The 27,567-nt window shown below is 37.1% G+C and overlaps 1 protein-coding gene across 5 annotated transcripts in view; it reads right to left on the bottom strand.

Moving 5' to 3' along the window:
• Nucleotides 1-775: 775 nt before the first annotated feature.
• The window catches only part of DPY19L2 (dpy-19 like 2), a 108,948-nt gene continuing 82,156 nt past the window's right edge, over nucleotides 776-27,567 (bottom strand). For 3 of the 5 annotated variants that reach the window (XM_017502223.2, XM_037729116.1, XM_037729117.1), the window contains 3 exons: nucleotides 18,541-18,640; nucleotides 17,043-17,168; nucleotides 809-1,241 (listed from right to left, as the gene is read on the bottom strand). In XM_017502223.2, coding sequence (XP_017357712.1) covers nucleotides 1,091-1,241; nucleotides 17,043-17,168; nucleotides 18,541-18,640 — 377 coding nt within the window. In that variant the 3' untranslated portion in view covers nucleotides 809-1,090. Of the gene's footprint in view, nucleotides 1,242-17,042; nucleotides 17,169-18,540; nucleotides 18,641-27,567 lie in introns of all 5 variants that reach the window. The other 2 variants (XM_037729119.1, XM_037729118.1) reach the window with 2 other exon arrangements.

Here is a 27,567-nt window from a genome sequence, read left to right as displayed (position 1 = left end):
TATTTCATATTTTTAAAGCAGACAAAAAGAATGTTTATCTTCGGATTTGGCAAGAACATCTTCCAGATAACTATCTGCCACTTTTCAAAGCATTATTATTGGGTAGGTTTTGTTAGGGGAGAGGACTTAGAAAACATGACTTTCCTCATCCAAAACCAAAAATAAATGAGGGCTTTAAAATGTTATTTAGGAAGATAGTGGCCAGAAATAAAGATCATGACCAACAAGCTTTGGGGCCATCAAGATGAAGAGACCTTTGCTTTATTCAAGATCTAGGATCTGAAAATCTTACTTGATAAATTTAACTGGATTTTTCTTTTCAGATTATGTTTAATCCCAAACTTTGGTTGTATACCATAGCAATTTCTATTTTATCTGGATGTTAAAAGAAAAACCACTGGAATCTAAAGAGAGATTAATAACCTCTTGAGCTTAGATGGAAAACTATCCAGTGGCAAATATGTATCTAGTGGGGTAAATACATCTCAAGAGATTCAATACATGACAAAACAAGGTGATTTTAAAAACGCTTTAACCTGAAATTATTTAAAAAGTTATTAAAATGTATTAAATATCTTTCTTAGGGGCTGGTAAAAGAAAAAAACACCTTAACAGACACATGGTTACAATTTCCTCAGAGAGGTAAAGAGGTTGTGACCAGTATCAGCATCTTAAGGATGTCATTTCAGAGCTTGCATTCTTCTGCTCCAAGTAGCTCAAAGAGTTTGAGTGGGTATAGCCTGGTACTAGAGAAAATTTGAAGCAATTTACCTAGTTGGTTGAAAAAGGACTTACGTACCCTTGATTTATTCATTGTTCGTTTACATACATTTTTCTTTAAAACTCTGAAAGGAACATTTGTTTATGCAGTATGATGCGAATGATTTAATGATTTATATGACGAGCTTAATATGGTTGACGTTCAATGAACAAAATAGTAATTTAGTAATCAGAAAAACTTTCAATCCATTTTTACCATATTTTTAAGTGTCTCTTATTAAGCTTGTGATTTTTATTAATGTAAATAAGCCAAAGAGTGATTGTTTTTGACACACTGCATTGTACCATCGCGTAATGGGTAGTCTCCTTCTCAGTTGACTTTCAATACTCGGTACACACTATTCTGAAATACTGTGGTGAAGTAAGGCCTCGCATCGTTGAGCAGGACGCTACATAATGGGGGGTTAGCTGCATTGGTAGGGTCTTCCACATCCCAGATTTCAAGCATACTGCAACCAGGCCTGAAAAAATGATAGACATATATATATCGATACTAGAAATGTATTCCTGTCTAGAGAAAATAGATGTATAACAAAACATCTCCTAGATTTTCAGAGACAAATTTATTTAAATTTGTTAAATATTTTAAAGCATCATTTCAAAAAACATAATTTCAATGTTTAGAAATTTAAAAAGCAGAATGAACTTAAGTATGCTGCATTTTCAAATCTCATTTAACTAAATGAAAGACATATAAAGTTCAACATACATTCATAAATATATATTTTAAAATTCACTTTCAAGATGAAACAAACATAAATATACTTTCCAAGTGCCATCACCATCTAAACATAAGGCCCATTTGTAGTAAAATAAGACAAATTAAAGGAAACCAAATTGAATTCCTGATGAATTTCATATTTTTTATCATGAACTGACTTGGATTAGCATGAAATCATCCAAGGCAGGGATAGGAGACTCATGCCAATTTGTTTTCTTCAATGCTTTCCCATTTTGGGTCATTCTGTGACTGGGCTAAAAGAAACACTATTCCTCCCTAGAGAGTAATCTGCATGACAGTCATTAAAGGGAAAGAGTCAGGCAAAATTGATTTTTTAAAAATTATTTTTTAAATTGCATTTTAGGTTTTGGGTTACATGTGAAGAACATGCAAGATAGTTGCATAGGTACACACATGGCAGTGTGATTTGCTGCCTTCCTCCCCTTCACCTATACCTGGCATTTCTCCCCTTGCTATCTCTCCCCAACTCCCCACCCCCCACTGTCCCTCCCCTATTTCCTCCCAACAGTAAAATTGATTTCTAAGTTTTTAACATCTATATTAAAGTATATGTTATGGATAACAAAAGTCACCTATTTTATGTGTGAAGTGTGACAGGTAGGGGCAAATATGTATAGATGTATAAGCATTACCATAATATACAAAAAATTTCCATCACCCCAACATGTTCCCTTATGCCCTTTTGCAATCTGTCACCTTCCCCAAACATGGCTCCAGGCAACTACTGTGCTCTCTGCACTATTGTTTTGCTTTTCCTAGAATTTCATATAAATATATTATGGAGTCTTTTCATTTTTGGCTTCTTTACCTTAGCATGTTTTTGATATTCAGACTTAAGACATAGTTTCTACAACTTCTGTTGTGGTTCAGCAGTTTCTTCCTTTTTGTTGCTAAATAGTATTTCATTGTATATAGAGAACACAATTTGTTTATCCATTTGCAAGTTAATGAATATTTGAGATGTTTTGAGTTTTTGGTGATCATGAACAATGCCGCTATGAACATTCATGGACAAGGCTTTTTGCTGGGTTTCATGGTTATGTAGGATTAAGTGTGGATTTATCTTTATAAGCAAGTTCAAAACTGTTTTTCAAAGTAGATGCTCCATTTTGCATTTCTACATCCTCACAAACACTAAAGAGCATTCGTTTTTGTAATTTTAATCATTGTAGTATGGTTATGGATGATTGAAAATAACTTCTTTGATGGAATGTCTATTCAAATATTTTGCCAAATTTTGTGTTCTTTCTTATTAAGGTATCGAGAGTTCTTTGTATATTCTGGGTAAAAGTCTGCCAGATTTTTCTTTAGCAGCTGTATTAAGTCATAATTGCTCAATAATTAATAAGCTGCACATATTTAGTATCTACTTTGATACATATTAACATATGTTTACACCTGTAATAGAACAGTCACAATAAAAATCATGAACATATCCATCTCTCCCAAAAGTTTACTTCCACTCTTGTAATCCTACTTTCTTGTCCCAGACAACTCTCCTCTTGAGACAACCATTTATCTGCTATCACTATAGATTTGTTTGCATTTTCCAGAATTATTACATGCTTTCTTTTTTCATCTGGCTTCTTGTCTTGAGTAGAATTATTCTGAGATTCATCCATATTGCTGTATCAATAGTTCATTCATTTTTATTAGTGAGTAGTATTTACATTGTTTGGATATTCCATTAGTATGTTTATACATTCATCTGTTGGTAAATACATGGGTTGTTTCCAGTTTGGGGTGATTACAGAAAACAAGCTGCTATGAACATTTGTTTACAATTATTGGGGTGGATATATGGTTTCTTTTATCTTAATAAATATACATAGTAGTTGTATGTTTAACTTTTTATAAAATTGCCAAACTGTCTTGCAGAGTGGTTTTACCATATTATTTTTGCACCACTGGTTTATAAGAGTTCTAAGTCCTTCATAGTGTCAGCAACACTTGGCATGATCAGTTTTTTTTTCAATTATAGCTATTTTATTAAGTGTTTAATGATATCTCACTGTAATTTTCATTTGCATTTCACAAATCACTAGTAATGTCAAGCATCTTTTTTATGTGATTATTTGCTACCTGTATATTTTCTTTGTTGATGTGTCTGTCCAAGTATTTTGTTCTTTTATTTTTTTTGGAGACAGGGTCTTGCTCTGTCAACCAGGCTGGAGTGCTGGAGTGCAGTGGCATGATCTTGGCTCACTGCAACCTCTGCCTCCCATATTCAAGCAATTATCCTGGCTCAGCCTCCTGAGTAGCTGGGATTATAGGCGCTGACCATCAGGCCCGGCTAACTTTTTGTATTTACTTAGTAGAGTTGGGATATCGCCATGTTGGCCAGGCTGGTCTCAAACTCCTGACCTCAGGTGATCCACCGCCTCAGCCTCCCTAAGTCCTGGGATTACAGGCATGAGCCACCATGCCCGGCCTATTTTGTCCATTTTTAATTGGGTGGTTTTCTTATTATTGGGTTTTGAGAGTTCCTTATACATCTAGAGAGTCCTTTATCAGACATAGGCTTTACAAATATTTTCTTTCCAACTGTGGTTTATCTTTTAATTCTTCCTAACACTGTTTATTAAAAAGCAGAGGTTTACAGTTTTAATGAAATCCTATTTATCAACGTGTTCTCTTATGGATCATGATTATGTTACTGTATCTGAGAAATCTTAGCCTAATACAAGGTTAAAATGATTTTCTTCCATATAAGTTTGCTGACAGTTTTTAATCAGTTATGGATACTGAATTGTGTCAAATACTTTTTCCTGAATGTACTGAGATGATCACGTGCTCTTCTTTTTCAGTTTGTTACTATGGTGAATTCACTTGGTTGATTTTCATAGTGAGACAATTTTGCATTCCTGCGATAAAATCTACTTGTACGTTATGTGTTATCTTTATTTAATATATTGCTGGATTTATTTGTTGCAATTTTACTTAAAATTTCATGTATGTGTTCATAAGAAATTTTGAGTGGTAGTTTCCTTTTACTGTAATGTTTGTCTTATATTGGTATCAGCATAATTCTGACCTCACAGAATCAGTTGGGAAGTAATCCCTCCTTTCGAATTTTCTGGAATAGTTTGTAGAATTGGAATTATTTCCAGTGAAGTGTTCAAGTTTTCTTTCTGACCATTCTTTTTACTACAAATATAATCTTATTAATAGATATAAGGTCATTTATAATAAGGTAATAGATACAAGATTTTTCTATTTCTTAAGTGAGCTTTGGTAGTTTGCATCTTTCAAGGAACTTGTCCATTTTACCTATTTTGTCCTACTTAGTGGAATACAGTTGTTCCTAAAACTCCCTCATTATCCTTTTCATTTCTTCAGATCCTGTAGTGATAAGATCATTCTTATTTCTAATATAATTAATTTCTGTCTTCAATCTTTTAGTTTAGATAGAAGTTTATCAATTTTATTAATCTTCTCAAGAATCAGCTTGGTTTTGTTGATTTTTCCCCGATTTGGGGAGAAATTCAAACTGATTTTGATTCTGATCTTTATAATTTCTTTTATTCTTCTTACTTTGGAGTTTGCTTGTTTTATTATTTTTTTATTTTATTGCACTTTAGATTCTGGGGTACATGTGCAGATCATGCAGGGTTGTTGCATAGGTACTTACATGGCAAGGTGGTTTGCTGCCTCCATCCCCCGTCACCTATATCTGGCATTTCTCCCCATGTTATCCATCCCCAAACTCCCCACCCCGTGCTGTCCCTCCCCTAAACCACCAACAGACCCCAGTGTGTGATGCTCCACTCCCTGTGTCCATGTATTCTCATTATGCAATACCTGCCTATGAGTGAGAACATGCAGTGTTTGATTTTCTGTTCTTGTGTCAGTTTGCTGAGAATGATGGTCTCCAGATTCATCCATGTCCCTACAAAGGACACAAACTCATCGATTTTTATGGCTGCATAGTATTCCATGGTGTATATGTATCACATTTTCCTTGTCTGGTTTATCATTGATGGGCATTTGGGTTGGTTCCAGGTCTTTGCTATTGTAAGTGCCACAATGAACATACGTGTGCATGTGTCTTTATAATAAAATGATTTATAATCCTTTGGGTATATGCCCAGTGATGGGATTGCTGGGTCAAATGGAATTTCTATTTCTAGTTCCTTGAGGAATTGCCACACTGTCTTCCACAATGGTCGAACTGATTTACACTCCCACCAACAGTATAAAAGTGTTCCTATTTCTCCACATCCTCTCCAGCATCTGTTGTCTCCAGATTTTTTGATGATCACCATACTAAATGGCATGAGATGGTATCTCAATGGGGTTTTGATTTGCATGTCTCTAATGACCAGTGATGATGAGCATTTTTTCATATGTTTGTTGGCCTCATATGTCTTCTTTTGAAAAGTGTCAGTTCACATCCTTTACTCACATTTAAATGGGCTTGTTTTTTTCCTGTAAATCTGTTTTAGTTCTTTGTAGATTCTGAATATTAGCCCTTTGTCAGATGGGTACCCTGCAAACATTTTTTCCCATTCTGTTGCTTGCTGGCTCCCTCTACTGATTGTTTCTTTGGCTGTATAGAGCTCTGGAGTTTAATTAGATCCCATTGGTCTATTTAGGCTTTTGTTGCCGTTGCTTTTGGTGTTTTAATCATGAAGTCCTTGCCTATGCCCATGTCCTGAATGGTTTTGTCTAGGTTTTCTTCTAGGGTTCTTATGTTGTTTGGTTTTGCCTAGGCTTTCTCCTAGGTTTTTATGGTGTTAGGTCTTATGTTTAAATCTTTAATCCATTTGGAGTTAATTTTAGTGTAAGGTGTCAGGAAGGGGTCCAGTTTCTGCATTCTGCACATGGCTAGCCAGTTTTCCCAACACCATGTATTGAACAGGGAATCCTTTCCGCAGTGCTTTTGTCAGGTTTGTCAAAGATCAAATGGTTGCAGATGTGTGGTATTGCCTCTGAGGCCTCTGTTCTGTTCCATTGGTCTATATCTCTGTTTTGGTACCAGTACCATGCTGTTTTGATTACTGTAGCCTATGTGGTTACTGTACTATAGTTTGAAGTCAGGGAGTGTGATGCCTCCAGCTTTGTTCTTTTTGCTTAGGATTGCCTTGGCTGTGCGGGCTCTCTTTTGGTTCCATATGAAGTTTAAGGTATTCTTTTCCAGTTCTGTGAAGAAGGTCATTGGTAGCTTTATGGGGATATTGTTGAATTACTTCGGGCAGTATGGCCATTTTCACAATATTAATTCTTCCTAACTATGAGCATGGAATGTTTTTCCATCTGTTGTGTCCTCTCTTATTTCCCTGAGCAGTGGTTTGTAGTTCTCCTTGAAGAGTTCCTTTACATCCTTTGTTGTATTCCTAGATATTTTATTCTCTTTGTAGCAATTGTGAATGGGGGTTTGCTCTTGATTTGACTGTTAGTCTGTTATTGGTGTATAGAAATGCCTGTGATTTCTGCACATTGATTTTATATCCTGAGACTTGGCTGAAGTTGTTTATCAGTTTCAAGAGATTTTCGGCTGAGACAATTAGGTCTTCTAAATATACAATCATGTCTTCTGCAAATAGAGACAATTGACTTCCTGCTTTCCTAACTGAAAACCCTCTATTTCTCTTTCTTGCCTGATTACTCTGGCTATAACTTCTAATACCATGTTGAACAGGAGTGGTAAGACATGGCATCCTTACCTAGTGCCAGATTTCAAAAGGAATACTTCCAGTTTTTGCCCATTCGGTATGATATTGGCTGTGGGTTTGTAATAAATAGCTTTTATTATTTTGAGATATGTTCCATCAATACGTAGTTTACTGAGAGTTTTTAGCATAAAGGGCTGTTGAATTTTGTGGAAGGCCTTCTGTGCATCTAGTGGGAGAATCATGTGGTTTTTGTCTTTGGCTCTGTTTATGTGGTGAATTACGTTTATAGACTTTTGTATCTTGAATCAGCCTTGCATTCCTGGGATGAAGCCTACTTAATAATGATGGATAAGTTTTTTGATGTGCTGTTACATTTGGTTTGCCACTCTTTTATTGAAGATTTTTGCATCTATGTTCATCATACATATTGGCCTGAAGTTTTCTTTTTTTGTTGTTGATTCTCTGCCAGGTTTTGGTATCAGGGTGATGCTGGTCTCATAAAATGATTTGGGAAGGATTCCTTCTTTTTGTCTTGTTTAGAATAGTTTCAGAAGGAGTGGTACCAGCTCCTCTTTGTATGTCTGGTAGAATTCAGCTGTGAACTCGTCTGGACCTGGACTTTTTATTGGTCTATTCAGGGTTCCAACTTCCTGATTGAGTCTTGGGATGGTGCAAGTGTCCAGGAATTTATCCATTTATTCCTGGTTTACTGGTTTATGTGCATAGAGTTGTTTGTAGTAATCACTGATGGTACTTTGTATTTCTGTGAAATTGGTGGTGATATCCCCTTTATTGTTTTTTATTGCATCTATTTGATTCTTCTCTCTTTTCTTTTTTATTAATCTGGCTAGAGGTTTATTTTGTTGATCTTGTCAAAAAACAAGCTCCTGGATTTCTTGATTTTTTTGAAGGGTTTTTTATGTCTCTATCTCCTTCAGTTCTGCTCTGATCTTAGTTATTTCTTGTCTTCTGCTAGCTGTTGAATATTTTTGATCTTGCTCTTCTACCTCTTTCAATTTTGTTGATAGGTGTTGATTTTTGATCCTTCCTTGCTTCTCATGTGGGCATTTATTGCTATACATTTTCCTATAGACACTGCTTTAAATGTGTCCCAGAGATTCTGGTATGCTGTGTCTTTTTGTTGTTTCAAAGAACATCTTTATTTTTGCCTTCCTTTCCTTGCTTATCCAGTCGACATTCGGGAGCCAGTTGGTCAGTCTCCATGCAGTTGTGAGGTTCTGAGTTAGTTTCTTAATCTTGAGTTCTAATTTGATTGCACTGTGGTCTGAGAGACTGTTATGATTTCTGTTCTTTTGCATTTGCTGAAGAGTGATTTACTTCCAATTATGTGGTCAATTTTAGAGTAAGTATGATGTGGTGCTCAGAAAAATGAATGATTATTGCAGCATGGTTTACAATAGCAAAGACCTGGAACCAACCCAGATGCCCATCGATGATAGACTGGACAGGGAAAATGTGGCACATATACACCATGGAATATTATGCAGCCATCAAAAACGATGAGTTTGTGTCCTCTGTAGGGACATGGATGAACCTGGAAACCATCATTCTCAGCAAACTGACAGAAGAGCAGAAGATCAAACACCGCATGTTCTCACTCATAGGCGGGTGTTGAACAATGAGAACACATGGACACAGGGAGGGGAGCACTACACACTGGGGTCAGTTGGGGGGAAATAGGGGAGGGACGGTGGGGGGTGGGAAGCTGGGGAGAAATAGCAAGGGGAGAGATGCCAGATGTAGGTGATGGGGGAGGAAGGCAGCAAATCACACTGCCACGTGTGTACCTATGCAACAATCTTGCATGTTCTTCACATGTACCCCAAAACCTAAAATGCAATAAAATAAATGGGGAAAAAAAAGAAAAATGTATATCCTGTGAATTTGGGGTGGAGAGTTCTGTCGATGTCTATTAGATCCGGTTGGTCCAGATCTAGTTCAAGTCCTGGATATCCTTGTTAATTTTCTGTCTCATTGATCTGCCTAATAGTCACAGTGGAGTGTTAAAGTCTTCCACTATTATTGTGTGGGAGTCTAAGTCTCTTTGTAGGTCATTAAGAACTTGTTTTATGTATTTGGGTGCTCCTATATTGGGTGAGTATATATTTAGGATAGTTAGCTCTTCTTGATGCATTGATCCTTTTAATATTATGTAATGCCCTTCTTTGTCTCTTTTGATCTTTGTTGATCTGATGTACACTTTATCAGAGACTAGGATTGCAACTCCTGCTTTTTTTTTGGGGGGGGCTCTCCATTTGCTTGATAAATCTTCCTCTATCCCTTTATTTTGAGCGTATGTGTGTCCTTGCATGTGAAATGGGTTTCCTGAATACAGCACACCGAGGCGTCTAGACTTTTTATCCAACTTGCCAGTCTGTGTCTTTTGATTGGGGCATTTAGCCCATTTACATTTTAGGTTAATATTCTTATGTGTGAATTTGATCCTGCTATTTTGATGCTAGCTGGTTGTTTTGCCCATTAGTTGATGCAGTTTCTTCATTGTTTCAATGGTCTTTACCACTTCGTATGTTTTTGGAGTGGCTGGCACTGGTTGTTCTTTTCCATGTATAGTGGTTCCTTCAGGATCTCTTGTAAGGCAGGCCTGGTGGTGATGAAATCTCTCAGCATTAGTTGTCTGTAAAGGATTTTATTTCTCTTTTGCGTATGAAACTTAGTTTGGCTGGATATGAAATTCTAGGTTGAAAGTTCCTTTCTTTAAGGATATTGAATACTCGCCTCCACTCTCTTCAGGCTTCCAGGGTTTCTGCTGAGATATCTGCTATGAGTCTGATGGGCTTCCCTTTGTGGGTTACCTAACCTTTGTCTCTGGCTGCCCTTAGCACTTTTTCCTTCATTTCAACCCTGCTGAATCTGATAATCATGTGGCTTGGGGTTGCTCTTCTCGAGGAATATCTTTGTGGTGTTCTCTGTATTTTCTGGACTTGAATGGTGGCCTGCCTTCCTAGGTTGGGGAAGTTCTAAAGTGTAATATCCTCCAGAGTGTTTTCCAGCTTGGATTCTTTCTCTCCATGACATTCTGGTACACGTATCAAATGTAGATGACGTCTTTTCACATAATTCCATATTTCTTGGAGGTTTTGTTCATTTCTTTTTCTCTAATCTTGCCTTCTTGTTTTATTTAATGGAGTTGATCTTCAATCTCTGATATCCTTTCTTCTGCTTGGTCGATTTGGCTATTAAAACTTGTATATGCTTCACAAAGTTCTCATGTTTTTTTCAGCTCCATCAAGTCATTTATGTTCTTCTCTAAGCTGGTAATTCTAGTTTTCATCTCATTTAACCTTTTTTCAGAGTTCTTAGTTTCTTTGCATTGGGTTAGAACATGTTCTTTTAGCTCAGAGAAGTTTGTTATTAGTCACCTTCTGAAGCCTGCTTCTGTCAATTCATCAGACTCATTCTCCATCCAGCTTTGTTCCCTTGCTGGTGAGGAGTTGTGATCCCTTCAAGGAGATGAGGCATTCTGGTTTTTGGTGTTTTCATCCTTTTTGTGATGGTTTCCCATCTTCATGGGTTTATCTACCTGTGGTCTTTGAAGTTGGTGACTTTCAGATGGGGTCTCTGAGTGGACATCCTTTTTGTTGATGTTAAGTTTATTTCTTTCTGTTTTTCAGTTTTCCTTCTAACAGTCAGGGCCCTTTGCTGCAGGACTGCTGGAGGTCCACTCCAGACCCTGCTTGTCTGGGAATCACCACAGGGTGCAGAACAGCAAGGGTTGCTGCCAGTTTCTTCTCCTATCTTCGTCCCAGAAGGGTACCTGCCAGATGTCAGCCAGAGCTCTCCTTTATTAGGTGCCTCTTTCGACATATCTGGGTCAGGGAGCTACTTGAGGAGACAGTCTGTCCCTTATCAGAGCTCAGGTGCTGTGCCATGAGCTCTGTTGTTCTGTTCAGAGCTGCTGGGCAGGTACGTTTAAGTTTGCTGCAGCTGAACTCATAACTACCTCTTTTACCTGGTGCTCTGTCCTTGGAAGTTGGGGCTTTATTTATAAGCTCCTGATGTGCTGATGCCTTTTTTCAGAGATACCCTGCCCAGCAAGGAGGTAGTCTAGTCACAGTCTGCCAGCAGAGGCATTGCTGAGCTGCTGCGGGCCCTGCCAGCTGCTGTGTAATCTTCTTTGCAGTTTTGTTTACAGAGGTTCAGTTAGTACTGCCTCAGTAGTGGAGGTCTGCGTCAGTAATGTCGGTCTGCCTTGGTAGTGGCAGATTGCCTCAGTAGAGGTGGACTGCCTCAGTAATGGCGGACACACTTACCCCCACAGAGCTCGACCATGCTGGGTCCAGCTGCGCTTGCTGCAAAACTCTGAAGTCAGAGTGTTTCAGATTGTTGGTCTTCGTGAGGATGGGCTGCTTGTTCTTTTTTTCTAGTTCCTTAAGGTGAAGCCAAGTGACTGATATTAGGCCTTTCTTCTTTTTCTTTTATAGGCATCCAACATAAAAACAAATCTCTCTACTGCTGTATCTGCATCCCACAAATAGTGGGATATTGTGTTCTCATTTTCCCTTAGATCCAAATATGTTGAAACTACCCCTCCTTTTGTTTCTTTTTCACCATGGATTACCTGGAAGTATATTACTTAGTTTCTAAACATTTGAGGGAATTTCCATATATAAATTAGCTCATGTTGGTTGATGGCATTGTTCAAGTCTTCTGTATTCATGCTAAATTTCTTTTTGCTTGTTCTACAAATTATTTAGAGAAGGCTATTAAAATTTCTAACTGTATTGTAGATTTCTCTATTTTTTTCTAAAGTTCTATCGGTTTTGCTTCATATATCTGAAGCTCTGTTATCTGGGTGCATAAATGTTCAGGACTGCTACATTATCTTGAAATATAGATCCCTTCTTCATTTAAAAATCTTTATTTAACCTTGATAATATTCTTAGCATTCAAATGTACTTTGATATTATTACAGCCACTACAGCTTTCACTGACTAGTAGTAGCATCACCTGTCCTTTTCCTATCTGTTACCTTTTAACATCTTTGTTTCTTTATATTTAAATAAATTTCTTGAAAGTATCCTATAGTAGGGTCTTTCTTTGCTATGGGCAATCTGACAATTCTTGCTTTTCATTTGTGGTGTTTAGAGCTGTATTAGTTTCCTATTGCTGCTATAACAAATTACCACAAACAGTTGCTTAAAGCAACATGTATTTATTCTCTTTGAATTTGGGAGATCATAAGTCTAAAATCATGGTGTTGGCAGGACTCCAATCCTTCCGGAAGCCCTAGAAGAAAATCCACTTCCTTGCCTTTTCCAGCTCCTAGACACTGGCCTCATTCCTTGGCTTGTGGCCCTCTATAACTCCAACTTCTGCTTCTATCATCACATCACCATTTCTCTCTTACTCTTTTGCCTCCTCTTATAAAGACATTGTAATTACATTTGTCCTACCTGGATAATAAGGATAATCTCTACATCTCATGAACATCAATCACATTTGCAGACTTCCTGTTTCCAAGTGAGTACATAATTCACAATTTGTGGGAATTAAGACATGGACATCATGGGGGGCTCATTATTCAGCCTACCACAAGTCCATTTACACTTAATGTGATAATTGATATGGTTAGGTGTAAGTCTATCATCTTGGTGTTTTCTGTTTGTTCCATCTGATCTTTGTCTCCCTTTCCCACTTTTTCTGTCTTCTTTTGGATTGAGTGATTTTTATAATTTCATTTTTATCTTGTTTGTTTCCTTATGGGTTTTGTCAATTTTTGCTTTATATATTTTGAAATTCTTTTATGTTCATATGCACTCAGATTATGATATCTTTCTCCTGTATTGATCTATTTTGCATTATAAAACATAGTTGGCTCTAGTATTATTCTTTGTCTAAACATGTTATCTGATATTTATACATTTTCACTTCAGATTTCTCATATTTATTCAAATGATATTTTTGCCATTCTTTCTCCTTCAGCCAAAATACATATTTGTATTTAAAATGCACCTCTTGCAGGCAGCCTATAGATAAGTTTTGCTTTTGTATTCAGTATGCCAATCTCTGCCTTTTGTTTGGAGAGTTTAGTCCTCTTTCACTTTGAAATTACTGATATGGTTTGATACAGACTTGCTATTGTGCTCTTTTATTAAAAAAAAAACTTTTCTATTTCAAGACATTTGGAGATCCATATTGAGAGATAATACAAGTAGCTCTTGTATAGTCTTTAAACAGTGTCCCCCATGGTAACATCTTGAACATTGTATCACAGCCAGATTGTTTACATTGATAGAATGGAGATAGAGAGCATTTTCATCACCACAGAGATTCCTTGTGTAGCCACACATACTATTCTTCCCCCATACTAGCACCCCACCCTAACCCCTCGCAACCACAAATCATTCTCCATTTCTATAATTTTGTCATTTGAAGACAGTTATATAAGTGGAATCATATAGTACATAACCTTTGGGGATTGTCTTTTCTTCATTCAAATAATTCTCTGGAGATTCATCCAGGTTCCTGCGTGTATGAATAGTTTGATCCTTTTTATTGCTGAGCAGTATTTCATGGTATGAATGGATCACTATTAGCTTAACCATTCACCTTGTGAAAAACATCTGAGTTGTTTCAGGTTTAAGTTATTACAAATAAGGCTGCTATAGGCATTTTTCTACAGAATTTTGTATGAACACAACTTTTCATCTTTCTGGGAAAAAATGCCCAGTACAATTGCTAGGTCTTAGGTTACTTATATGTTTAGGTTATTTCCCCTTCAATTTTCAGTTGGCAAGTAATAGTTGCACATATTTATGGGGAATACAGTGATATTTCAATGCATGATTACAATGTGTAATGATCAAATCAGGGTAATTAGGATATCCATCACCTCAAATGTTTACCATCTGTTTGTATTGGGAACATTCAGAATCCTCTGTTCTGGCTGACTTGACATATATGACAAATTACTCTTTTTTTTCCCCCCCATTTATTTATTTTATTGCATTTTAGGTTTTGGGGTACATGTGAAGAACATGCAAAATTGTTGCATAGGTACACACGTGGCAGTGTGATTTGCTGCCTTCCTCCCCATCACCTATATCTGGCATTTCTCCCCTTGCTATCTCTCACCAGCTCCCCACCCCCCACCGTCCCTCCCCTATTTCCCCCCAACTGACCCCAGTGTGTAGTGCTCCCCTCCCTGTGTCCATGTGTTCTCATTGTTCAACACCCGCCTATGAGTGAGAACATGCGGTGTTTGATCTTCTGCTCTTCTGTCAGTTTGCTGAGAATGATGGTTTCCAGGTTCATCCATGTCCCTACAGAGGACACAAACTCATCGTTTTTGATGGCTGCATAATATTCCATGGTGTATATGTGCCACATTTTCCCTGTCCAGTCTATCGTCGATGGGCATTTGGGTTGGTTCCAGGTCTTTGCTATTGTAAACAGTGCTGCAATGAACATTCGCGTGCACGTGTCCTTATAGTAGAACAATTTGTAATCCTTTGGATATATACCCAGTAATGGGATTGCTGGGTCAAATGGAATTTCTATTTCTAGATCCTTGAGGAATTGCCACACTGTCTTCCACAATGGTTGAACTAATTTACACTCCCACTAACAGTGTAAAAGTGTTCCTATTTCTCCACATCCTCTCCAGCATCTGTTGTCTCCAGATTTTTTAATGATCGCCATTCTAACTGGCGTGAGATGGTATCTCAATGTTGTTTTGATTTGCATTTCTCTGATGACCAGTGATGATAAATTACTCTTAACTAATATTCACTCTATAGTGCCAGAGAACACTAGAACTTATTTCTTCTGTCTATAATTTTGTATCTCTTAACCTCTCCTTATCCTCTTTTCCTCCCTACCCTTCCCACTCAGCCTCTAATTAATTACCACAATTCTACTCTACTTCTATGGGCTACTTCTTTTAGCTTCTACATGAGTGGAAGCACTTCCACATGCACTATTCATCTTTCTATGGCTCACTTATTTCACTTAATGTATCCAGGCTCATCCATGTCTAGGCTTGCCATTATGCTCTTATTTTCCCTATTGTTTTATTTCTTTTTTGAGTGGTTTTGTTAGGGATTACAATAATCATCTTTAACATATCATGATTTACTTACCATTTAAATTGGGTTATTTCTAGTAAATCATACATTTCCATTTACTTAATTTTTGTGCTATTGTCATGTATATTTATTTTGTTATAAACTAAAAAATATAATGGTATCACCTTTACTTTAATATCTTTTAAAGGTTTTCAGAGAAGAAAAATGTATACTGATTAATACCCACACATTTACCATTTCCAGCACATTTCAGTATTTCTTGTATATCTGAGTTACCATTTGGCATCATTTCTCATTAACTTATAGAACTTCTTGTCCATCTTGAAGTGTAAATCTGTTACCAACAAATTATCTTAGATTTGTTGATCTGAAAAATATTTTTGGCCTTCATTTTAAAAAGATAATTTCATTAAATATAGAATTCTTGATTTTTCTTCTTCAGCACTTTGAATTATCATTCCAGTGTCTGTTGATTTCCACTATTTATGTTAAGAAGTCAAATGTTTATGTAGCATATCATTTTTTCTCTCATTTTCAAGATTTTTCTCCTAATCTTTGATTTTACCATTTTGACTATAATATGCCTTGCTTTGGTTTTTGTTAAGCTTAACCCAGTTGGAGTTATTGAGCTTAGCAGATCTCTAAGTTAATAGTGGTTATCAAACCTGAAAAATTTTTGGCCAACATTTCTTCAGTATTTTTTCTGTCATGTTCTTTTTTTCATTATGTCTAGTACTAAAATTATGTGTTGAACTACTTAATGTTACATAGATCTGTGGCTTCGGTTATTTATCAATCTTTTTGATTCCTGTTCTTTTGATTAACTATTTTCTCTTGATCTGCCTTCAAATTCACTGAATTTTCTGTTCAATGTTCTGTTTTCATCTCAAACTTGTTGTTGAGTACATTTTCATTTCATTTATTATACTTTTCAGCTCTAGAATTTCTATGGGGACTAGAGTGTTTCCATTTCTCTGCTGAGATTCCATATCTCTTCACTCACGGGATACCATGTTTTCTTTTAATTCATTGACTATATTTTTCTTAAGCCTTTGAACCTATTTGTAGTAGTGGCTTTGCAGTCTTTGGCTGCTAAATCCAACATCTGGACCTACTTGATTTCTGTTAGCTTATTTTTTTTCAGAGTATTGGTCATACTTTCTCATTTTAGTTTGCATCTCTGAAACTTTCTGCACATTGTAAATGATATATTGAAGTTACCGTAGAACCTGTTTTGTTCTTCTGATTGCCAATGCGTTGTTCTAGGAGACAATGTGCCTGAATTTCCTGTCATGTGCAGCAGCTAATATCTCTGCTTAGGAGTCTAAACAAAGGTCTCAAAAGATCCATTACACATCTTAGAATTTTATGATTTTTAGAGATTCCAAATTCTGATATTTAAAAATTTTAATTAGGGATGTTTTTCTTATTATGACATTTTGGGTTTCGTCACTTTTAAGTCTTACAAATCCAATATAATTCAGCTATAGTATAGAATACTAATATCTCACTTTGTTGTAAATTCAAATCCATATTTCAGATATCTAAAAAAATTTTCATGAATATTTCAAAAATTATGAATAAAGCTAAGTGGAAGGTGTTAATTAAATTGAAAAATCAGGATATTAAAATACACAATAATGTTTGGAATTAAATCCTACTTCATTGATAGTATAATTTTGCTTCTCTAGATGAAATAATTTAAACTAAGATACCAAGATAATATTTTAATTAATTTAAAATAAAAATTCTTAAAGAATCAGGACTACTGTAATAAAGTAAAACATTTGTGGCTTAAAAATATACCATATCAAATAGCATAGGGTTAATACTCACTTAGTTCTCGCAATACACCATGCCTCTTCTAAAACATAATAATTCACATGTAACTCCAGCAATTTATCTCTTACTTCTTTGGTAGATTTTCGACTATATGTAGAATAAACTATTTTTGTCCGGGCCCTTCAAATTTAAACAATAGTTTAAAAGATTTTAAAATAAATGATAATAGAATAGACTAAAAAAATCTTACTAGCAAATTGAAATCTTAATACTCACTGGATAGAATGTTGATAACATGGCTCAAAACAGCATCAACTATTTTGGGGATGGCAGTTTCCACATTCCTACTTATATTTTGAATGTAACAAAACTTACAGCAGTTTTAATTTTGCATATACTGCTTATTAGTGTATAAACTAGTCTAAAGTTGTACAGGGCAGCAGAGAGCAGGTCAGGATAAAATTTGCTACACATAATTCAAAGAGTTATCAGAGAATATATTCTGATGGAGACCAAATGTAGTGAAAACATATCTTTCAATGCTTAAATTCATCCAAAGGAGCTCTGACAAACACATGAATTGAAGCTGAGTGTATCAGCCACTTAGACAGTGGGCATCCAGGATGTCAGAACAGGTAGGAAAAGCACCTTCACAGAATCTTGAGAAATGGGGATGGTCACCAAAATATGACACAATAGGTGATTTGACCATAACTGGGAGCTCTTATAAAGTCCTGACAAATTATCATTTATGCACTGGATGTTGCTTAGAATTTCAAGCATAGGGGATGCTCAGTCACGACAGTGGTTTCCATGCCAGTTCACTGCAGTAGAACAGAGCATCAGGTACATTTCTAAGGGGTCTGACTCCAGGCCCTGGCTCCTAGACAGCAGACCTAAAACTTTAAAATAATTTAAAGATTTGCCTCTAACAATAGGCCAAAAATCCACTTTGAGAAAAAGATTAGCCTGACAACTACTAGCATAATCAAAATAATTTTTCAAACCAGCAAATTAAGGAAAACAAAACTTTTAGGCTTCAGTGGAAACTAGAGTTCTCATAATTGGCTGGCAAAAATAAATTTTCATAAAAGCACATAAAATATAATAGCAACTTTCATGTACTTTTCTAGCTGTCACAAAAAGCTAGTCATTGGCCACCAGTAAGATCTAGAAATCATTTCTTAAATCAGAGTGGGGCTTGTGGTATAGAGAGGGGGTTGGCAAACCATGACTATGAGTAAAATCCATCCTACCTCCTCTTCCAACTACCTAGGAGCTTTGCTGGGACTGTGACACAGTTGTCACTTTGGGAAAAAATGGATTTTGCTTTTTTGAGTTTTCGGAGGTCTGCTTGCTTCAGGGGCAAGAGGTATGTATTACCATTTCTGGATACTTTCAATTTTTTTTTTTTAACTTCCAGCATTAAAATGAGGATGACTGTGTGTGTGTGTGTGTGTGTGTGTGTGTGTGTGTGTAAAAATTTTGCCCATTCCTAAGAATTAATAGTAAATAGCAAGTGAGTCTAGATGAATATTCATCAGCCACCAACCTCAAGTCTGCATCCTCGTAATGTGGATGATTCACAATGGGATGAAGTGTAGACAGCTTGACGCTTGCCATTGTAGGCATGGCACCTGCGAAGACAGCATCTGAAAAAAAAAAAAAAAAGGCTACATTCTTCAATAAAATGTTTAACTTTTGATTTTCTTTAAAACTTACCTCTAACATGTGAACCTGAATTAAGAAGGATGATGCCTATTTACATGACCATGAACCTCATTCATTTTATTGACTCAAAGTTATACATTGTCTACTATATTAATAGATGACTTTGGTTAAATGCTATGTTGGTGCTAGAAATTGTGCTGCATATTTTTACAAGAATTAAATAAATCTGCACAATTCTAAGAGGTAGTTTCTCTATTCTTATTTTATAGAATCGACAAACTGTGCACGTGAGGGATCTGGATTGTGTGCTCCTTATTAGACTCTAATGCCTGATGATCTGAGGTGGAACAGTTTCATCCAGAAACCACCCCCGCATCCCCCAGTTCTGTGGAAAATGGTCTTCCACGAAACTGGTCCCTGGTACCAAAAAGGTTGTGGACTGCTGTTGTAGTGATGAAGGCAACAAACAAGTTAAGTGACTTGCCCAAGACTGCACAGCTAGGAAGTTCCAGAGCCCGCCCTCGTAGCTGCTTCATTAAAGCTTCCTGCCACGCTAGAGCACCATGCCAACAGCAGGACTACAGAGACAAACGAAGCAAAAAGAATGTAAAATGTCAGATCTGTTCTAATAATGTGAAATGCCAGGAACTGAGAGACTGCTATGAAGGGCAAGTCTCATGGGACATGTTTTTCAAATGACTTTTGTGGATTGTGAACCGTGGTCCTGTGGATATGCCATAAAAAAATAAAAGCATTGTTTTCTTCCCTCAGATCATCTTTAATTAAGTTCTTGGAATTGCCATTTTACTTGACACCATTTATACATGCCATGAAATCATTTTATTACTTGCTGGTAGTATTTTTTGGAGTAATGACATGTATAAATTTGGTCATAACTAGAGATACACTAAAATCTATCTGGCTTCCATTTCATCTCTTTAAACACCAGAAGACCAAATGCTTACTTCCTGGTACTTTTGTATAAAAAACAATTATACAATTGTGAAGGTTGTTATTTTTAATCAGCACAATATAATCAGTAATAAAGACGACATATTATTCAGATCTACTATAAAAATCTCTATGTTGGAGAGAAGGTGGAACAAGATGTCCAAATAGAAGTCTCCACTGATCATCCTTCCCTCAGGAACACCAAATTTGATAACGATCTACACAAAAAGCAACTTCATAAGAACCAAAATCAGCTTGAGTACCAGCTTTGCTATAGTGGGGAAGAGCACCAAGCAGGCTCTTGTGGTCTCTGACTCCAGGCCTTGGCCCTTGGCTGGCATTTCTGGACCTGCCCTAGGCTGGAAAAGAGCTCACTGCCCTAAAGGGCGAGTCCCAGGCCTGGCAGCACTCACCACAAGCTGACTGAAAAGCCCTTGGGCCTTAAGTGAATCTTGGCAGTAGCCAGGCAGTACCTCCCATGGGCCTGTGGTAGTGGTGGAAATGGGGAGAGATGCCTCTACCTGGGAAGGAAGGGTGGTAAGGACTTTGGTGGTTTCAGCACCAGCTCAGCTGCAGTAGAATACAGCATCAGGTAGATTTCTAAGGTGTCTGACTCCAAGCCCTGGCTCCTGGACGGCAGCATCTCTGGACCCGACTATGACCTGGGGGATGTTGCCACCCTGAAGGGAAGGTCACCAGCCTGGTTTGCTTTGCCACCTGCTGACTGCAGAGCCCTACATCCTTGAGCAAACATACGGGGTAGCCAGACAGTAGTTACAATGAGCCTTGGGCAAGCCCCAGAGCTGTGCTAGCCTCAGGTCTGACCCAACACATTCCTAGTAGTGATGGCCACAGGGGTACTTATGTCACCCCACCCCCAGCTCCAGGCAGCTTAGCACAGAGAGAGAGAGAGGCTCCATATGGGAGAGAGTAAGGGAAAAGAACAAGGGCTTCTGCCTGTTAATCCTGAGAATTCTGGATTTTATCCAAGACCACCAAGGTAGTACCTCTAAGAGTCTGCAACAACTTCGGCATTACTGGGCATGGGGTGCCTCCTAGTGCAGATACAGCTGCAGTGACCAAAAACTTAAATCACAACACTGAAATCCCTTTGAATCTCTGGAAAGCCTTCCCAAGAAAGATGGGTACTAACAAGCCTGGACTGCAAAAACTACAATAAATACCTAACTCTTCAATGCCCAGACACTGACAAACATCCACAAGCATCAAGACCATCCAGGAAAACATTACCTCACCAAACAAACTAAACAAGGCACTAGGGGGCCAATCCTGGAAAGAGAGAGATATGTGGCCTTTCAGACAGAGAATTCAAAGAATTTAAAATAGTCATCCTGAAGAAGCTCAAAGAAATTCAAGATAACACAGAGAAGGAATTGGTAAGCTTATCAGATAAAGTTAACAAATAAATTGAATTAAAAGAATCAAGCAGAAATTCTAGAGCTAAAAAATGCAAATGACATGCTGAAGAATGCATCAGTCTCTTAACAGAATTGATCAAGCAGAAGAATTAGTGAGCTTGAAAACAGGCTACTTGAAAACACACAGTTAAAGGAGATTAAAAAAATAATGAAGCATACTTTCAAAATCTAGAAATAGCCTTAAAAGGGAAAATCTGAGAGTTATTGGCCTTAAAGAGGAGGCAGAGAGAGATAGCAGTAGAAAGTTTATTCAAAAATATAACAGAAAACTTCTCAAAGGTAGAGAAAATATCAATGGTTCAAGTGCAAGGTTATAGAACACCAAGCAGATTTAACTGAAAGACTAACTCAAGTCATTTAATATTAAACTCCCAAAGGGCAAGGATAAAGAAAGGATCCTAAAAGCAGTAAGAGAAAATAAATAACATATAATGGAGCTCTAATGCACCCAGTAGTAGTGTTTTCAGTGGAAACCTTATAGTCCAGGAGAGCATGCCATGACATATTTAAAGTGAAGGAAAAAACCTTTAAACCTAGAGTAGTGTATCCAGAGAAAATATCCTTCAAACCTAAAGGAGAAAACTTTCCCAGAAAAACAAAAGCTGTGGGCCAGGAGCAGTGGCTCATGCCTGTAATCCCAGCACTTTGGGAGGCCGAGGCAGGGGATTACCTGAGGTCAGGAGTTTGAGACCAGTCTGCCCAACATGGTAAAACCTCGTCTCTACCAAAACTACAAACATTAGCCAGGCATGGTGGTGGGCACCTGTAATCCCAGCTACTCAGGAGGCTGACAGAGGAGAATTGCTTGAACCCAGGAGGCAGAGGTTGCAGTGAGCCCAGATAGCACCACTGCACTCCAGCCTGAGCAACAAGAGCCAGACTCTATCTCAAAGAAAAAAAAAAAAAAGCTGTGAAATTTCATCTATTTCATCTACACCAGACCTGATCTAAAAGAAGTGCTAAAGGGAGTTCTCCAATCTGAAAGAAAAGGACATTAATGAGGAAGAAATAATTGGAAGGTACAAAACTCACTGGTAGTAGTAAGTACACAGAAAAACACAATATTATAACAGTGTAATTATGATATACAAACTACTTACATGATAAGTAGAAAGACAAGAGGATGAACCAATAAAAAAAACTACAACAACTTTTCAAGTCAGAGGCAGTACAATAAGATATAAATAGAAACAACCAAAAGGTAAAAAGTGGGGAGATGAAATTAAAGTTTACAATTTTTATTAGTTTTCCTTTTGCTTATTTGTTAGTTTATGCAATCAGTGTTGTCATCAGTTTAAAATAATGGGTCATAAGATACTATTTGCAAGCCTCATGGTAACCTCAAGTTTAAAAACATAGAAGGGATATACAAAAAATAAAAAGCAATAAATTAAAACACACCATTAAGAAAACCACCATCAGTAACAGAAAAACAGGAAGAAAGAGAAGACCACAAAACAATGAGAAAACAAGTAATGAAATGGCAGGGGCAAGTCCTTATCAATAATAACACTGAATGTAAACGGTTTAATCTCTCCAATCAAAACACAAAGTGTGGCCGAATAAGCAAACAAAATCCTAAGAATCTGTTACCTACAACAAACACACTTTTCTTATAAAGACACATATATACTGAAAACAAAGGTATGCAAAATTATATTCCATGCCAATGAAAACCATAAAAGAGTAGGAATAGCTACTTATATCAGACACACTAGATTACAAGACAGAAACTATAAAAAGAGATAAATAAAATTATATAATGATAAAGGGGTTAATTCAGGTAGAATAGATAACAATTGTAAATATATATATATCCAATACTAGAGCACCCAGATATGTAAAGCAAATATTATCAGAGCTAAAGAGAGAGACAGACCTCAATACAGTAATAGCCTAAGACTTTAACACCTCACCTTCAGCACTTGACAGATCATCTAGACAGAAAATCAACAAAGAAACACTGGACTTAATATGCACTATAGATCAAAAGGACCTAATAGATACTTACAGAACATTTCATCCAGCAGCTACAGAATACACATCCTTCTCCTCAGCAAATGGATCATTCTCAAGAATAGACCATATGATAGGTCACAAAATAAGTCTTAAAACATTTTTTAAAAATTGAAACAATATCATGTATCTTCTCTGACCACAGTGGAAAAAAAAACTAGAAATCAGTAGCAAAAGGAATTTTGGAAACTCTACAGACACATAAAGGATTATAAATTGTTCTATTACAAAGACACATGCACTCGTATGTTTTTTGGGGTGCTGTTTATGATAGCAAAAACCTGGAACCAACCCAAATGCCCATTAATGATAGGCTGGACAAAGAAAATGTGGCACATATACACCATGGAATACTATGCAGCCATAAAAAACAATGAGTTCGTGTCCTTTGTAGAGACATGGATGAATCTAGAAATCATCATTCTCAGCAAACTGACACAAGAACAGAAAACCAAACAACACGTGTTTCTTTTCACTCATAAGTAGGTGATAAACAATGAGAACACTTGGGCACAGGAAGGGAACACTCACTGGGCTAGGTTGGGGGAGTGGAGGGGAGGGGAGGGACAGTGGGGGGTGGGAAGGATGGGGAGGGATAACATCGGGAGAAATGCCTGATTGAGGCAATACCTGACTTCAAATTATACTACAGAAGTATAGTAACCAAAACATCATGGTACTGCCTTAAAAACAGACACACAGACCAATGGAACAGAATGGAGAACCCAGAAAGAAACCCATACATCTACAGCAAACTCATTTTTGACAACTGTGCCAAAAACATACAATGGGGAAAGGGCAATTTCTTCAATAAATGGTACTGGGAAAACTGGGTATCCATAAGCAGAAGAATGAATCTACACCCCAATCTCTTGCCATATAGAAAAATCAAATCAAAATTGATTAAAGAATTAAATCGAAGACCTCAAACCATGAAATTACTACAAGAAAACTTTGGGGATACTCTCCAGGACTTTGGATTGGACAAAGATTTCTTGAGCAAATACCCGACAAGCACAGGCAACCAAAGTAAAAATGAACAAATGAGATCACATCAAGTTAAAATAATTCTGCACAGCAAAGGAAACAATCAGCAAAGTGAAGAGACAAAGAATGGGAGAAATATTTGCAAACTACCAGTCTGACAAGGAATTAATAACCAGAATATATAAAGAGCTCAAGTAACTCCAGGAAAAAAATCTAATAATCTACTTTAAAAATGGGCAAAAGATCTGAATAGGTATTTCTCAAAAAAAAAAAAAAAAAAAACATACAAATGGCAAACAGGTACACAAAACAGTGATCAACATCACTGATCATCAGATAAATGCAAATCAAACTACAGTGAAATATCATCTCACTCCAGTTAAAACGGTGTTATCCAAAATACAAGCAATACTAATGGCTGTTATCCAAAACACAGGCAAGGATGTGGAGAAAGGGAACTCTCATACACTGTTGGTGAAAATGCAATTAGTACAACTACTATGTAGAAGAGTTTGGAGGTTCCTCAAAAAACTAAAAATAAGAGTTAGAAAATGATCTAGCAATCCTACTCTTAGATGTATACCCCAAGAAAGCAAATAAGTATTCAGAAGAGGTATGTACACTCCCATGTTTATTGCAGCACCTCTCACAATAGATTGGGAAGCAACCCAAGTGTCCATCAACAGGTGAATGGATAAATAAAATGTGGTACATAGACACAACGTAGTGCTATTCAGCCACAAAAAAGAAAGATCCTGTCCATAACATGGATGGAACTGGAGGTCATTACATTAATTGAAATAATCCAGGTAAAGAAAGGCAAACTTTCTATGTTCTTACTTATTTGTGGGAGCTAAAAATTAAAAGAGTTGAGCTCATGGAGATCAAGAATAGAACGATGGTTACCAGAGGCTGGGAATGATAGTGAGGGAGTAGAGGAGAAGTAAGGATGGTTAAAGGGCACAAACAAAATAGAAAGAATGGATAAGATGTAGGGTTTGGTAACACAGTAGGGTGCCTGTAGTCAAAAAATTTGACTGTACATTTAAAAATAACTCAAAGAGTATAATTGGATTGTTTGTAACACAAAGGATCAATGCTTCAGGTGATAGATACGCCATTTAACCTGATGTGATTATTACACATTGTATGACTGTTATCAAAATATCCCATGTACCCCATAAATATATACACCTAGTATGTACCCACATAAATTAAAAACTTTAAGAACCTGTGTTTACTTTCAAATATAACTAAGCATTCTATATGCAACTTTGAATGAAAATCTCCTTATATGCCTCAAATTTGAAAATATGTAAGCCAATCAAAGAATGTGTACTTATTATTGGAAATTCAATAATTAATGATGACAAGTTGTTAAGCTAGAGAAGTGGTTCTCAAGTAGGCATGATTTTGCTCCCTGAGGAGCCCTATCAACTTCTGGAGACATTTTTGGTTGTCATGCTGTGGGGAGGAGGGAGGAGATGCTGTTGGCATCTTGTAGATAAGAGTCAAAGATTTCTTGTAATACATAGGGCAGCCTCAATATCGACCGAGCTAAGATTGGGAAATGCTGGGTAAAAAGAACTGAAAGCCCAGGGCCAGGGTTTTCCAGAAAAAAAAAATAGGTACACCTGTCCAGCAAGAGGTGGACCCACTGAGAATTTGTCATCTATGGCAGACAGAGAGGAAGAAATACCCTTCCCCTACACCTTTGTCTTGGCTGTGAAGTAAATGAGATTAACGAGGAAAAATAAGATATTTTCCTATTACTGTATGGAAGTCTCCATTTAGTCTACTACATAGATTAGAAAAAGGTTTTCCCCTGACTTAACAGAGCCCCATTTGTACATGGCTTGATGAGTGGACCACGGGCTGGATTTAAGCTTTCACTTCTCCTCTTGGCTGGTCATCTTTGTGCAGTGCACAAACTATACAACCTTATGTGGTGGACCTCAATGTAAGCACTAGTCCCACTATTACTCTACAACTTCATGCAGCTTTTAACATATGGTAACCATGAGATAATTCATAATAAGAGTAATTAAAAGAAGAATAAAACAGATTGAAAAGAAGATCAAAGAAGAGGCATCTGAAAGTGAGATAGGGGTTGGTGGCAGTTATCTTAGAAGGATAAGTTGCCAAATGTAGGCTCTCTCTCAGGAATCCAATACAAACACTGGAACAAAGAAAGACACAGAAAAGATTAAAAGGGCAGATATCTTTAAAAGCTTGGGAAAAAATAGCTATAACTGGTAGGGGGTGGGCAAAGGGAGAGTAAAGAAAGGGAGCGATTACTTTGAGCTCCTTCCTACATGGAAAAACTCAGCTGGGGATTAATTTTAAAATTTTAATTAAACTGGCTTGGCAGTTTAATGAGGCACTGTCACCTATACTCTTTGAAAGCTAGAAACCAAATATCTTAGTTAAAGCTTATAAAGATTTACCTTAATGATGGTTAATTAGCTAAAAAGTGGCTATCAAATAAGAAATAAAAGGAAACAAGCTTAGGAGTCATAAGAAAATTTAAATAAACCACAGTTAAGAACTTGTGCCAGAGAAAGTTTCTAAATATCAAAAATAATCTTAGAATTACAAATTTAATTATAGAAAATGTTATAGAATATACTTATTCTCTGGAAAGGTATTTAAACATATCTATCTGCTTGAGGTAGCTCTGAAGAAAGACGAAAGAAAAGGAGGAAAGCCAAAAAGAAAATTTTGGAGTATTTAAAAGTAGGATGTATACTATCTCTCCGAGATGATCTAGTGAAGAACACAGAATATCCAAGATTTTAACTCTTCTGCAGATGACCTGTTTTACATAGCTGGAGGAGATAGCACTGACTGGAGTGACAGAAGTAGTGCCAGTTACCTCCCCACCATCAAAAGTATCTTCTGCTGTAGCCTGGCACAAGGTGTGAAATTCTTTTTGTTTTTGAGACAAAGTTTCACTACTGTTTTCCAGGCTGGAGTGCAATGGAGCAATCTTGACTCACTGCAACCTCTGCCTCCCAGTCTCAAGCGATTCTCCTCCCTCAGCCTCCTGAGTAGCTGGGATTACAGGCATGTACCACTATGCCCAGCTAATTTTGTATTTTTAGTAGAAATATGGTTTCTCTATGTTGCTCAGGCTGGTCTCGAACTCCTGACATCAGGTGATCTGCCTGCTGTGGCCTCCCAGTGTGCTGGGATTACAGACGTGAGTTACTGCACCCGGCTATGAAATTTCATTTTTAAAGATTTACTTCTTTGATTTGCCATTGCTATGGTTAAAATACTGTAATGCTCTCTGACATTATAGGACATAACTTGTGAAGCCGGGCACGGTGGCTCAAGCCTATAATCCCAGCACTTTGGGAGGCTGAGGCGGGTGGATCACGAGGTCAAGGGATCGACACCATCCTGGTCAACATGGTGAAACCCCGTCTCTACTAAAAATACAAAACATTAGCTGGGCATGGTGGCGCGTGCCTGTAATCCCAGCTACTCAGGAGGTTGAGGCAGGAGAATTG

Source organism: Cebus imitator, unplaced genomic scaffold (genome assembly GCF_001604975.1).
Source record: "Cebus imitator isolate Cc_AM_T3 unplaced genomic scaffold, Cebus_imitator-1.0 Scaffold294, whole genome shotgun sequence".
Taxonomy (NCBI): domain Eukaryota; kingdom Metazoa; phylum Chordata; class Mammalia; order Primates; family Cebidae; genus Cebus; species Cebus imitator.
Note: the sequence above shows the minus strand (reverse complement) of the source record. Positions and strands in the feature narration are given on the sequence as shown.